This window comes from Phasianus colchicus, chromosome 26 (genome assembly GCF_987193195.1).
Source record: "Phasianus colchicus chromosome 26, bPhaCol1.hap1.1, whole genome shotgun sequence".
NCBI lineage: Eukaryota > Metazoa > Chordata > Aves > Galliformes > Phasianidae > Phasianus > Phasianus colchicus.
In genome coordinates, this window is record NC_143461.1 from 5,107,980 (window position 1) to 5,121,974 (window position 13,995).

The following is a 13,995-nucleotide window of genomic DNA, read 5'->3' on the forward strand; positions in this document are numbered from 1 at the left end:
GGGGCTGCAATGGGGGGGGGGGAGGGGGGGTTCCCGGGGGCAGAGCCCCCCGCCCCGCCGTTCTCTTCCGGGAGGAGCAGACGGGGCGCGGGAAGCGGCCAATGGCGCGCCGAGTTGGTGCTGCGTCACAGTGACGTCATTCGCGCGGGAAAATCGAGCATGGCGAAAAGCGCCCCCTGCCGGCAGCGCCACGGGATGCGCGGGAACCCCGAACACAATTCAACACCCCTCCCCCCCCCCGTTCCCCCCCGAACGCGGATTTACAGAACGACCACTTAGAAAAAGAACCATTTTCTTTTAATCTCAGCGTACGCTCTTCCCCTTGAGATTAAAAGGCTTGGCTTTTATTCTGTGTACACACTGATCTTTCCAATACTGAAAGACGTATCGTCGAGAATAAGCAAAAATAGTTAAAAAATAAACCATTTGTAAGAGACCAAGCATTTACACATCACTCTGCTGTCTGTGGAGCAGTGACGGTGCCCTCACCTCACCCCGGCTCCCCTCCCCCAGCACCCTGCATGGCGCTGGGGGTCCCGCTGCTCACCCCCTCCCTCGCCCACAGCTCGGGGTCACACTCAGTGCAGCAGAGGCCGAGGGGCAGAGGCGTCGCCCCCCCGTGTCTGTGTGGGTGTCACAGCACCCACCTCACGCAGGAGATGTTGAATTTTGAACGTTGAACTTTGGTCTTGGGCAAGCGGAGAAGGAAACGTGTTCAGCTCGTTGTTTTCTCACTCACTGCTGTAGGAATGCTGCAGCTGAATGCTGTTTCCTTTTAACTTTTTCAGGTTGGTACACCATGACTCCCATCAACAAGTCCAGCCAATCGTCCTGTGGAACCCCCAGCCCTGATTTGACTTTTAAAAGCGCTTCTTTTACCTCCACACAGCCCAGGAGGGACCAAAGGGCTTTAAAAACAAAACGATTTGAAGATGGAGGGGCAGAACTCAAACAGCTGTCGGCCTGCTGAGCTGTGCAGGCATCGCTTCCAGAGGCAGCTGCCGCAGCAGGGGCTCAGAGAAAGTCAGCTGGTGCTGTATTTCTTACATCCTCTTCAGGGACAGCCCTCAGTCACACGATTCTGATGCTGTGTAAGATAACGTCATTGGCTCCACGTTTAATTACTGCTTTTTTATCATCTCAGCACAGGAAGGTGGGAGGGGGGAGCTGTGGTTGGAAAATACACTGGACAGCTCTCCAGTTTGGGAGCGGGGTGGAGAAACTCTTGGTTCCTGCATCCTACAGGAACCTGGGAATGAAGCTGAAGGCAGAAGGAACAGGTGGGAAACCCCTACTATCAACTGAGTAACTGCCACCCTACTGAAAGGCATCTGCCTCGCCATGGCTTTGAATGAGCCAGAAAAGAAACTGCTTGCCTGGAATATCACTGGGGTCAGAGTGCCAGCAGAGCTGCAAAGCTCTGTGGTTTGTGAGAAATGTAAATCCTTGACATGCCATCCCCAACTGTGAAGCGTAATCTCATTCCCACGGGTGGAATCCTGGCCTCCAGGAATCACAGGCAAAATCCAATGGGAGCAGGATTCTGTCCAGTACAGAATTCAAAAGATGTGTTCACATAACACTTGGTTTCTTCTTCAGCATATTCCATTTCACTGCTTTTAAAAATAAAACCCTCTCCTGTGTCTCCTTTCCTTTCAGGGACCACAAGATAAGACCGTAGAGGATGCCTGAGTCACGCTCTTAATTCCAGCCAAAAGGGGCAAATCCATCATTTAAGGAAATCACTGCTCCTGCTGCAATCATTACCCAGATGAACCAGCTAGGGTCTGTTTTTCCAGCAATGTAAGTGCAACCACGAGGACAGGAGTGACTCACACTGCTGGGCAAGCGCCTCCCAGAGAGAGGAGGGAACGCATTTGTGCATTACCAGAGAACCCTTAAGTGCTTCAGAATCAGAGATTGAGACAAGGCCCATTGTTAACCATGAACACACAGCAGTTGTTCCATCAACACGAAGGGAAGCATTGGGTGTGGATAAAGCACAGTTCGGAAGTGTCTGCAGGGCTGAGATGCGTGTGGCTCACAGCCTCCCTCTTTACCAGCACAGCTCAGTGGGTTCTGGGGAAGTTCTGTTCGCTTGGTTTACAAGGAAGCAAACCTCCAATTAAGACAGTTCCTCATAAGCTTAGATTTGCTCCAACGCACACCAGAATTTCACCAACATCACCAAAGCTGCGTGGTGCAGAGCTTTCCAAACCCACGGGCTCTATCCAAATCCAAGTTACTTTGGACTCTATGTCATACCATTAAAACAAAGATCGCATGAAGACAAGCATCACAGTGCATTCAGCTATGGACATAAATAAATAACTAAAATGAAAGGGAGGTGACAAATCATACAGCAATCTTTCGTCACTTTGACCTGGAATAAAAATGCTGATGTCCACCTGAACACAGAGCCTGATCCTGCGGCACACACCGGAGGAAGATGAAGTTCCTCAGCACCGCCCTGAATCAGGCACTGCATGAAGAAATGCCAGAGAAATAATTAAAAAGCACTTCTTCTTTTTCTGCCAACCACCCTTTAAAAAGGAATAAAACCCAGCCCTAAAACGTACCCTAAAATAATTAGCTTAAAACTTCCTAAAAGCAAAAGCAACTTTGTCTGAGAGGGAAGAGGGGCAGACGAACTCAGATCCTCCCAGAACAGCCTGCCTCTGTTGCATCACTTTGAGGTCTGCTCCCGCACTTACACACATACTTAGCTTCACACCCATTAAGTCTAATGGGCCTATTAATACTTATAAATTAAGAATGAGTGTAAGTGTCCATAGGATGAAGGCCACAGTCAGGAACCTGGCTCGCACAATGAGCTGCTGGCACTCACACATATTCCATGTAGTCTTTGGAGATCCTTGGAAACACCCTTTTTCTTCCTCTTAACACACCTCATAAAGGTCAGTGTGTCAGGCTTGCAGCGAGCGGTTCCTTTCTTTCCATCCCTAGAACCTGCAGGTCCTGTGTACAGCTCATCTTCTGAAGATACTGAGAAAATTAATTGCCAATTAGAGCCACATCCATCAGATCATCATCTTCTTCCCCAATGAGAAACTCAGGGCTTGGCCGGGACGGCCGCTCTGCCGAAAGGATGGCACTGCTCGCCATGGAGAGGGACTGGTCAGCTGAAATGGGGGATTTAGACCAGCTCTCTGGCTTCATGCTGTGAGATTTCTTCTTGTCTCTGTCTTTATCCCGATCCCGATCTCTGTCCCGGTCCTTGTCTTTCACTTTTTTCTTCTCTTTTTTGTGCTTCTTATGTTTTTCTGAGCTGTATTCAGGCAACGGCCTAATGCCATCATCAGAGCTGGGGCTGTTCTGATAGGACTTCTCTGCTATGGAAGAGCCCGACTCACTCTCACTGTCTATGTTTTGGGGAGTGTATGCTGGTGACTTACTGTGGCTGGGAGAGCAGCGTTCATGTTTTGGAGTAGATCCACTGATTAAAGGGGATCCATAGCTTTTGGACGAAGCCATCTGAGGCCTTAAGCTATCCCCGCCTCCTTCCCCAGGTTTCTGCAAAGTTACTTTGGCTTTAATACTAGGGGAACCGCCATCATGCTTGCTGATGATAATTTTGGCCACTCCAGTGCTTCCAACATTTTTGGAATCTGAAGTCTTCTTGGAAGAGTCAACGGATCCTCCAGAAACAGAGACTTTAGATTTTTCTTTGTCGCTCTTCTCTCGCTTGCCCTGGAACTCACCCCCAGACATATTGTGTTTGGAGGACATAGTATGGCTTGAGGAATTGGAACTTGGCCCCATTTGTCCATCCATTGGGTCATCTCCACCAGGCCCGCTAGTGACAACCCCATGTTTCAGTTTGTCTATGACTGCAGTCAGAGATGGCTTCTTATTTCTGCTAGGAGACTTGCCTTTGGAACTTCCATGCTGGTTTTGAGATGAAGACATGGAAGACCCACTGGATGAAAAGGAAGATGAAGATGCCGTGGAAGAATTTGATGATGGAGGTGGCTTCTGTGACATAGACCCAGAGGATCCCATTCCTGAAGACGATTTCATACTCGAGCTTGACCCAGTCCCAGACATATGAGAGCCTCCAGAACCCGAACTGATAGGTGACTTTGCTTTAGATGATGGGGGAGTACCTGGAACAGGCTTCATGGGAGAAGCAAGCTTGTCAGAACCTCCTGAGGGTCTAGAATGAGATGGAGAGATGTTTGGCTTACTCATGGAAGGGTTCATAAGTGATGATGGCTTTCCTTGAGGTTTCATCTTGGTACTCCCAGAACCGCTGCTGAGGCCGTGTTTGGTGATGGGGGAGGATCCGGGTTTTCCCACTGACTGAACTGAGCTTTTGGACGGACCTGAACTTGAGCCACCCTGGCTTGAGTAGAGGCTGCTGCTCATCTTTGAGCCAGAAGATCCTTCTGATTTGCTGCTTTTAATTTTGCCTGAGGTTGAAGAAGAGGAAGAAGAGGAGGAGGAGGAAGAATGGCTATGATGGCTTTTGCTGCTGGAGGAGGTGACAGAGCCGCTGCTTGTATACTGGCCATGAGAAGACGGTTTGCCAACAGTCACGGTTCCTTTTGGGATCTGGATTGTGATTTTTGGAATAGGAGGAGTAGCTACACCAGGAGGAGTCTGAGATCTGCCTGAACTCCCAGGAGATTTGGACCCACCAGTGCTTGCTGGTGGTGTGAAAGGCCTGTTGGACGAACTGTGGGACGGAGACTTCCCATCTGTCTCCTGCTTCTTCCTCTTTGGAAGCTTCTCTTTACTTTTGCCATCACTGGAGGGCGTCCGGCTGCGCTTCCCTGGCTTCCCATCTATTCCAGAACCTGCCATGTTACTTCCTGAACCATTGCCTTCTTTTACCCGTTTCTGAGACTTTTCTTTCCCTAAATCCCCTGCATTCAGTAAGGGGCTCTGACCTCCACTGTGATGCTCCATGATGTCAGAGGACCCCAGTGCTTTGCTTGCAGCTGCTATAATGCTAAAATCTACTGTATCAGATGGATTGCTCCCCTTAAACTTATTATCCCCCCCATCGCCCCCCAACACTTGGACTCCCAAAGTACTCAGAGCCTGAGATGCATAGCCCTTGAAATCATCCGTGTCCCCGCTCTGACTACTCTCGTCAAAGTACTCCTCCGCAAAACCACTTTGGCTCTGACTGTTTAGCAAGTCAGGATTGAAATCTACCCCATCTGGAAAAAAATGGTTTGAAGAATCACTGTTGGGGCTCACAGCAGCATCTGCTATCAGGTCTGCTGGATCTGTGTATGGGTTCTCGCTATTGTTCGTCTGAAAAACATCTGGGTCAAAGAGGGCACTTTGTGAATGTCCTGAACTAGAAGAGTCTCTTACGGGAGTGCCAATGGGTGGACAATCCTCGTTAGTGGCAGGTAGCTTGGAAGCCTCCTCTGCTATATCTGAAAGGATATCAGTAACATCGGCTCCAATGCTGTCCGAACTAGAAAGTCGAACCATTCTCTGAATACTGGGCTGCGAGTGAGGTATAGGCTGTGGGTATGTAGTAGGAGGAGTGCTGCATTGACTGGGTGCTGGAGTAATATGAGGGGTGTCCAGGGTATCTGCAGTCATGTTGACATCAAAAATGGGATTCTGGGAGTCAACATCCATTGAAAAAAGCTCCCTCTGGAAATCATCCTCAGTCTGATGCTTGGGCTTGTCGGCAGGCATGCGGGATTTTTTTTTCTTTTGCTTACTCCCCCCAGGGCCCACTTCCATTCTGGGAGAGCCAGAGGAAGAGTTCTGCCTTTCAAGAGGGCTGCTCCCATACAGAGTGGAGAAATCCTGAGGAGGATTCTCTTTAAGAAGATTCATGAGCATGGGGTGGTTCTTGGTGTTGCCTGCTGGTGAGGATAATGGTGGTGGTGTGTGATGGGGAGGGGTAGGACTTGAGCCAATGGCAGACCCCACATTCCCTGTGATCTGTAACAAACTAGTAAGAATTGGGTTCTGAGACACTTTGCTGAAGTCCTCCCCGTGGCCCACCGAGTCATGCCTCTCTTTCATGCTTATGCTCATGTTAAACAAAGTAGTGATGGGCCCCCCAGGAAAAGTGTTGGTTGGGGTAGTGGTACCACTCATCGGGTTGCTGCCTGTGGTCATGCCATACCCTGGGCTGCTGGCTGGGGGAAGGTTTTTCTTCACCATATCTTCTACTGTCTCTGCAATGAGGGACAAGGCCGGTGTATCTGCTTGAATTGTTTCTGCTTTCCTACGAATTGCTCTCATGGTCACGGGAATGGACATACATCTGCAAGACACAAAACAAAGGGTTTAGCATGTACCTTGCTGCCTCACAGCAATGCTTTCTGAGCTAGTTTTAATGACTTCATCACACGTAAGGCAAGCAGTAAGGCTGTTGGGCACAAGAGAGCAGCAGGTCCAGCCTCTGATCCCATGTCTCACTGCTCTGAGATGGGGATATAACGATACTCTTTTGGAAAATGCTCCAGATAGAGACCAATTGTCCTGATCACTACATAGGAATACTGGAAAACTATTCATTTTTAGCTGTCCAGCCACTGATTTCTAGCTGCTGCTAGGTTACTTTTGGAGCCTGTTTTCACATTGCCAGTTCTTCCCCTCAAAGTTGAGCTTTCTGTAGTATGAAAAACCGGGTGTGATGCCATCAAAGGCACTTACATATAACTGTACTTGCTAGTTACTGCATACTGGCTTACAGGCAACACTCAAAGCAACACCAAATGACAGAACAAAAATATCCAGCTTACCTTTGAACAACTTTGGCAATGAAATCATCTGTACAGATCAGAGCATCAGATAGCCCTTTGTATAGCTTACAGTTCACATGAGTAGAGTCTTGCACATCCATTACCACTGAAAGAGAGAAGGCATTTAGAAGAAATCAAAATCCTGGTTACAGTGGAAGCAAGTGCTGCCATCCTCCCTCTAAATACATTATGCTCTTACCACACACCAGGGAGTCATTCACAGGATGCTGAAAAGATACACTAAAACAGGAGTCTGAGAGAGGACAAACTTCAAACTGCAGGATCCCAGGAGAATCTGAAAGACATAGGAACTATTAAATCAGGGAACACAGGAGATGAACCAGAGGTACTGGCTCAATACACTTCAAAAAGGGGAAAAAAAGAAATGGAAAAACCCAGGGTTCTTTATTATTTGCACAGTATATTCCACTTGTTGCAGTACCCACCTTCTTTTAAAACTGTTCGCTTGACACAGCTGCCAATCAGTGTGTTGTATGCCACTTGGTGTCTGATCAAATTGAGGATAAGAGGAACCCGGCCGGGGTGCTGGAAGGCGATTTTGCTAATCAGTGTTCCTTGAAGGCTTCTTCCATCTGGGAGAGGAGCATCCTTGTTCAGAAAGTAACAGTGCTGCTGTCCTGGAAGAGCCTGATAAACAATTTGTGCTTTATTCCAGCTAGTACTGAGTGCAAGGCAATAAAACTGCTGGAAGGAAAGTGCAGTCTCCAGAATCAAGTAATGCCAAGCCACCTTTCTGGCAGAAAATGTACCAGAATTCCAATGACTGAATAGCACAGCCTTTAACTATGAATAAACGCTGTTTCCTTTATCCTGCTTGAAGGACACCTGAAACAAACAAAAACCCCCACGCTGCTCGTATATAAGCATAGCACCCTGATTGTAACAACATACTTACTGCATAGAAGCGCATATTGTGGTTTAAAGGGATGGGATCAGCCTCTTTAGATAATTCAAACTGCGTGATCAACTCATACAGGGGTACAAACGTTGGCGCTGTGTCAAACAATGGAATACCTGGAAAAAAATGGCAAAGAACAATAGCACCTGGGAGCTGGAAAGAGGTGAAGGGCCAGGGGAGTTGCTGTCTAGGAAAGGAAGTCTAGTGGGTTCTTACTGAAAACAGGGCTCAAAACCTTAAGTAGCTTTTATAGCACACTTTAAAAAATAGCAGCAATTTATTAATAAAAACCTAGGGAGTATCTGTCTCGCAGATCTGCAGCTCACCTGTGCAGCTCTGAAGTTTCTGAATGAAAGCTCGGGACACGGGAATGGGACGTGGGAATTTCAAGAAGAAGCAAGCTGGTAAGTCCACGCTGTTGGCACTGGTGATTGATGAGAAAGATGGAGTTCTGGAATATTGAGTTAATACAAGGTCTTATTAGATGCAGGGCATGACTCTGGTTCCTATGAGTGCCAGACTTGCAATTTATTCTTTTCTCAAATACAAGCAGATCATTATACTATCTTAAAAAGTAAAAGATGCTCCTCAAAAGTAAACCAGGTGCCTAACACACACATTTCTCAGCTTCATAAAATGCATTCATGCAGTCTTCTCCCCATCCTAACTTCACAAGAAGGCTGAAAGCTGGATTTGCATCAAGACTACCGAGACAGGCCTGGCTGACAGGCCCTTTGCTCACCCTTTGCTGTCCACTGGATGAGAACCCATGATCAGCGGTGCGATGGGAAGTTTGTACATCGCCATGGTTCCCTCAACTGTCACTGACACGTTCATACCCAAAGATCGAGGAACTGTAAGACAAGGCAAGAAACAAAGAATGAAGGAAGCTGATGAAAAAAACAAAGCAAACTTTATGAATGATCCCAAGTGGGAATACATCACTTTCTCCACGTAGCAGAGTAGTCTGCAGTGGTTTTGACAAGTGACCTACCATTGCTCTCATGCAAAATAACAGGGGCTCCAGTGCCATCTTCAAATAAATCATAGGGCGAGACGTAATACTTGAGATTCATAAGGAGACCTGAAGGAGAGAGGCTTATGAACAAGCATCTGGATGATGTAACTGAACCCAATCGTTAACCCTTGTAAGCACATAACATATGCACTGTAACTCAGCACATGCTGCACGGAGCTTCTAAGCACCCTGAAAGAGCTGTCAAAGGCCAGACGTGGCCAACTGCCACAGTATTGCTATGCATGGCTTTGTAAAGGAGAAACAGCTTTATGGATCACGTGGGACTTACAAATACTTCACCACCTTGTCCTTCTCTGAGTTGCATTTTTCATCATTAACATTAACTGATGATAATAAAGGGAACCCTGGACAAAATCATCTTTTCCTTTCTTTTTTAAGTGTTAATCAAAGATACCTCCACTCCTCGGGGTGAGATAGCCAACACTGCCATGAAGAATCTTGTCCAGTGGGTTTGCGTTGGTGGCTTGCCTGCAAGAGAGGCCATCACCAGTTTGTAATGAGCCAAAACCACATCTGAAGCCACAACTCGTGCTGATGGAAGTCTGAAGATCTTAACTCAATATATACTCAATGCTCAGCCACTTATCTTAAACTTCACACAGTTACAGGCAAAGCAGAAGTCACTTCTTATTGCTACAGCACAGATGGTTTATCTCCTGATTCTACAGCAGTAAAAGATGAAGAAATGCAGCTCCATTTTTGACTGTAAAATATCATTATCACTAATTCATCTAGTTATGAATATTTTTTTTGTTTTCTAGACTTTTTTCAGTTGAATTCTGTAGTTAAAAAGGATACTGGTAAATTCCAGAAAGCTCTGAGCAATAATTTCAGTCTCTCTTTATCACTCTCCTCTACTAGCACAGTCTTTCTTAAACTTCAGTGTTGTACTTGTTAGCAATAGTGCCACAATATATAGGCATTGGTACGATACTTCATGGATATACAGTGCCTAGCATGATTAACAATCAGCCAACGTGATACAGCAGTACAACAAAACAAGCAGCAAATCATAGCAATGTGCTTACCAATACATCCCTGCCATTTTTGAGAGATCTAGCTCCAAGGACTGAAGAGCCAAGTACATTTTAGTTTTGAGTTTGCTGAAAATAAAATAAGGAAAAAGAAGAAACCGTAAGAAAAATTAAAAGGAACCGTACAAAAAAATGGAACTCCCAGAAGTGCTGGCTGAGAAGCTGCAGCACATTCCATAGATAAAGCATTCTGAAATGTTAACTTTTCAATCTGCATTCCCACTGTGAGATCAATACTCCTCATCCACTGTGTACCATGCAAGACACAGGAATGAAGTCAGCACGATCAAGGAACAGCAGGAACAGCGAAAAGTTACACACAGAACTACAAGCTTGAAGGCTTGTTCACTTTTACACATGTGGATGTAAATAAATACATCGCATATTCTAGACTTACTTGTCTCCTGGCAGCTTATACAGGTTCACAAGCCCCCTTAGATGTTTAGAAAATTCATCAAAATTTTTCTCTCTGAAAATAAAAGGGAGAAAAAGTAGCATTTATTCAGATCTGTTGCAGATAAGGCTTTGTTTTTAAAAGTTACATTAATACAAATAGTAGGTCACTTCAGAATAGATTTTTGCCATGTGAAAGCTAAGTGACGCATTCTTTAAATGATCCAGCTTTAATGACTCTGATGAATATTGTGCTGTGACTTCCAAGATATCATGCACAGCAGTCAGGATGAGAAACATCTGAACCAAAGCCAGAAGACCTCCTGGAGAAGGGGAGAGTCTTTGTGGGGAAAGAACAGTTGAGAAATGTTTGGTGTTTCCAACACAAAACCGCATCAGATCAAAATCAGAACATGCAACAGCTCTTGTTGCTCACCTCAGATGTTGCACCAATTCTGGACAGCTCTGAAAAGGAAAGAACACACAGCAATATCAGTGTCAAATGCATCAGTGTAAGTGTTTGTGCAGCACAGCAGCTGTAAAATATCAGCACAGTGAAGTCTGTGAGCGTCAGCTTTTGATGAGAAGCAACCAAATGCTCACAACTACACAGTGCTATGTTTCTAGCTCTGCTTTTCAACCCTCTTCAGGATGAGAGCAATGCTATTTCTTCTTAAACTACTAATTTAGAATAAACTTTTGAGGATTGTGATGCCTAAGGTTGAAAGCCCATGATTTTATAACAGACATTACAAGCAGTCTGATTTCAGAAGAGCAGCTACATCAATGAAAACTGCCAATTCAAACTTCTACACCTATGGAGGAGGGAAGTAAAGCCATTTTCTTACAGACGTTTTCTTAACCACAACACTTCACACTTTAGTATTTTTCCATTCATAGAGCTAAGTTTTGTAAGACTACTTTCCCTATTCTTCCCCCAAAAATGAAACTTTCAGAAACACACCCGTAACTTCCTCAAATAATTTTTTCAGTTGTAACGTTACTCAAAGAAAAAGAGAAAACCATCAGTAAAACTGTCCTTGCACAAATAAACATTAAACCAAGAAACAGGTTACTCCATGGGAGCTTTGATCTTCCACCAGAACAAGCAGCAAAGGTATAACATTAGGTTTGGTGGAATGTTCAATATAATCCATTTTCTCTGCTCAAGCAGAAGGGGAGCAAAACTGCAGTTCCAAACACAAAGGCATTTTTCTTGTCTCTCTCAGTAATACGTACCACAGGGTTTTCTCCATGGTGAGCCACCTTGACATCACACAGCAGCCCTGTAGGATCTAACTGGACTTCCACATAGAACATGTCTGAAGTGATGTAACATTCAGTGCCGTTAGCACTAAGGTGAGATCCAAGGCTTACATACAAAACAAAACAAAAATTGCTATGAGATGCACACAAGAAACAGTCAAACCAGCAGTGAGATTACGATGTACAGATAAACAGGAAAGGCTTCTGCTGTAAAACAAAGGAGAAGCCTTACCCGTTTTGTCTGGCTATGGACTCCAGGCGATCTGTCATGGCAGGCAGAGAAGACACTGGACAAAGAAAGCAAAAATAAGGCTTAGTGAAACAACTGAACATCTCTCCATGAACGATATATCAGCAATAAAAGCAATCTCAACTCCCCACTCACACCCACTCCACACTCAAAAAACAAGCAGAATCATTTTGCGTAGAGAAAAACAAACATTCTCAAAAGAAATGAGAGAGAGTGGATTTTCATCCACAAGTGGAATTCAGGTATGGGCAATAAGAATAAAAATAACACAGGCAAGCTTCACTGATAATGACTCATGAGAAATAAGCACATAATCGTGAGCACCACGAACACAGTGAGCTGTGCAAGCAATAACCTTGCAGGTTCTCTAATGTAGAGTATTTCACTGTATATCACTATTAAGCATTTCCTAAGTGCAGGCACAGGATGTACCAACCTTTTAATGCTTTTTGCAAGGTCTCCAAACAGCTCACCAGATGTTGGTGCCCCCCAGAGTTCATCACAACTCGCTTTTCCTACGTCAGAAAGAAGAAAAATGGTCTTTTAAAATTTCACTCCATGAGAGAAAATTACTGCAATTTTCCTTCAGTCGAGTGAGGTTTATTCAGGTAATTAAAGGCAGATTAGATCCCAAAATTACATCCTCATTTTGATTCATGTACCAGAATCATCTCCATATTGGCAGCGGGTAACAAAGGCAGGTCTGGAATTGATTTATTTTTTTTAAAGCAACTTGCTCATGTGAAAGACCAGACCGTAACAACTTCTTCATCCGTACAAGCTAGGAGTCATATGAGAGCAGACAGAGAAATAAAGAGAGGTTAACTTTTAACACCACAATACACACAGCAGCCCTTGATGATGCTCTTCCCTGCCTCCCGCTCCATTCTACCCTCACCAAGGCCAGTATTTCAAAGCCACATCTGACTGAGCCAACACTGAGTCGTGAGCATCACTGAAAAGGAAACTCCAGAGCCCTCCTGCTCAGAGCCCAGCGCTTCTCACCATGACTTGACGGACCAGCTTCATGGTTTCTGTCCAAGGTCTGTTCTGGCTGTACTTTGTGTGAAGCCTTTCTAAGAGAGTGCTCATCTTATTCAGCTTCTCTGCCTCTGTCAGACAAACCACAAAGAAAATGTAGAAAAAAGAGAATATGAGCTGATAGCACAGCCCTACCAACCCAGGACCCGCTCAGCCTTTACAAATGCTTGCCCTGCCCCACAGATTCCCATCTATACGGTGTGGGGCTCTACAAACTCATTCTGGTGTACTTTAGAAATTCCCACTGTTATGGAAGATATCTCCCTGATGAAAGGGGACACGGGGCAGAACTCTGGTGTTGAATGGATCAACTACAAGAGTCCCGTGGGGAAAGAGTTTGTTTTTCTGGCAGTGCGTACACAAAGGAATGTGAATTTCAGCAGCATTATAATCCAATGCTTTTTCGCCCTTTTTGCCAAGGATTTTTTCTATAGGTGCATTTGACCAAACAGCAGACATCACCACCACCACAAACTGCTGTAGTTCTGACTCCAAGGCAAACGTGAGCCTGCAGCATCATAACTGCCACAGCAAACGGCCCTGCAAGCCCTCACCTGCAAAACCCGAAGGGTTTGCTTTCTGACACACACACAGTGTCACGGACTTAACGCCGACCCCAAGCGCAAGAAACAACCAAACGTTTATTAAACGCTTTTGGACACTTCTCGCAGCTCCAGCACAAAACAGGCTGTGGGAGGTCGCTCCGGGCCCAGCGACGTGCCGGCAGGACGGGGCACTCGGCGCAACCAACGGCGGCGGCGGTTTCGTGCGGCGGCTCCGGCTGTCCCGGCACGGCGACATCGATCTCCGGAGCCGCGCAGTGCCGCCCTCTCGCTGTGTCCGCACACAGCTCCCCGCAGAGCCTCGCACGTCGCGACGTGAGGAAACCCCCCGGCCGGGCCGGCCCGCCCAACGCCTCCACACAGCGGCCGCGCCCCGCTAGGCGGCACTCACCCTCAGCGCCTCCCGGCACCGCCTTCATGCCGCGGGGAGGGGAGGGGCGGCCCGCGGCGGAGCCGCAGCGCCGGGATCGCCTCGAGAAACGGAAAGGGGACGGGGAAGCCGCGGCCGGGCCGCTCCGCTCCGGCCTCACACGGCGGCGCCCGCCGCCGTCTCTCCGGACGCGGCTGCGCCGAGCGCGCGGCGCTCCCACTTCTCGCGAGAACTTCCGAGTCTCGCGAGAGGTAGGGAGTTCGTGGTGGAGAGGCGGGGCGTTCCGTTCAGGCCCCGCCCCCCCGCTCCGAACCGCCTTCCGAACGCCGATTGGCGCGGAGAGGCGGAGCGCGCGTGCCTCGATAAAGAGCCGC

At 46.8% G+C, this 13,995-nt stretch overlaps 1 protein-coding gene across 1 annotated transcript; it reads right to left on the minus strand.

The window, feature by feature from the left end:
* Positions 1-274: 274 nt before the first annotated feature.
* MED1 (mediator complex subunit 1) lies at positions 275-13,850 on the minus strand. The gene is made up of 17 exons (XM_031600639.2): positions 13,643-13,850; positions 12,653-12,759; positions 12,084-12,162; positions 11,630-11,684; positions 11,371-11,503; positions 10,568-10,596; positions 10,136-10,207; positions 9,733-9,807; positions 9,099-9,172; positions 8,660-8,749; positions 8,408-8,519; positions 7,992-8,116; positions 7,663-7,781; positions 7,193-7,394; positions 6,946-7,041; positions 6,747-6,852; positions 275-6,265 (listed from the first exon to the last, which is right to left on the minus strand). The coding sequence occupies exons 1-17, from the start codon at positions 13,668-13,670 to the stop codon at positions 3,016-3,018; spliced, it is 4,752 nt and encodes a 1,583-aa protein (XP_031456499.2). The 5' UTR covers positions 13,671-13,850; the 3' UTR covers positions 275-3,015.
* Between the last annotated feature and the right edge of the window lie 145 nt (positions 13,851-13,995).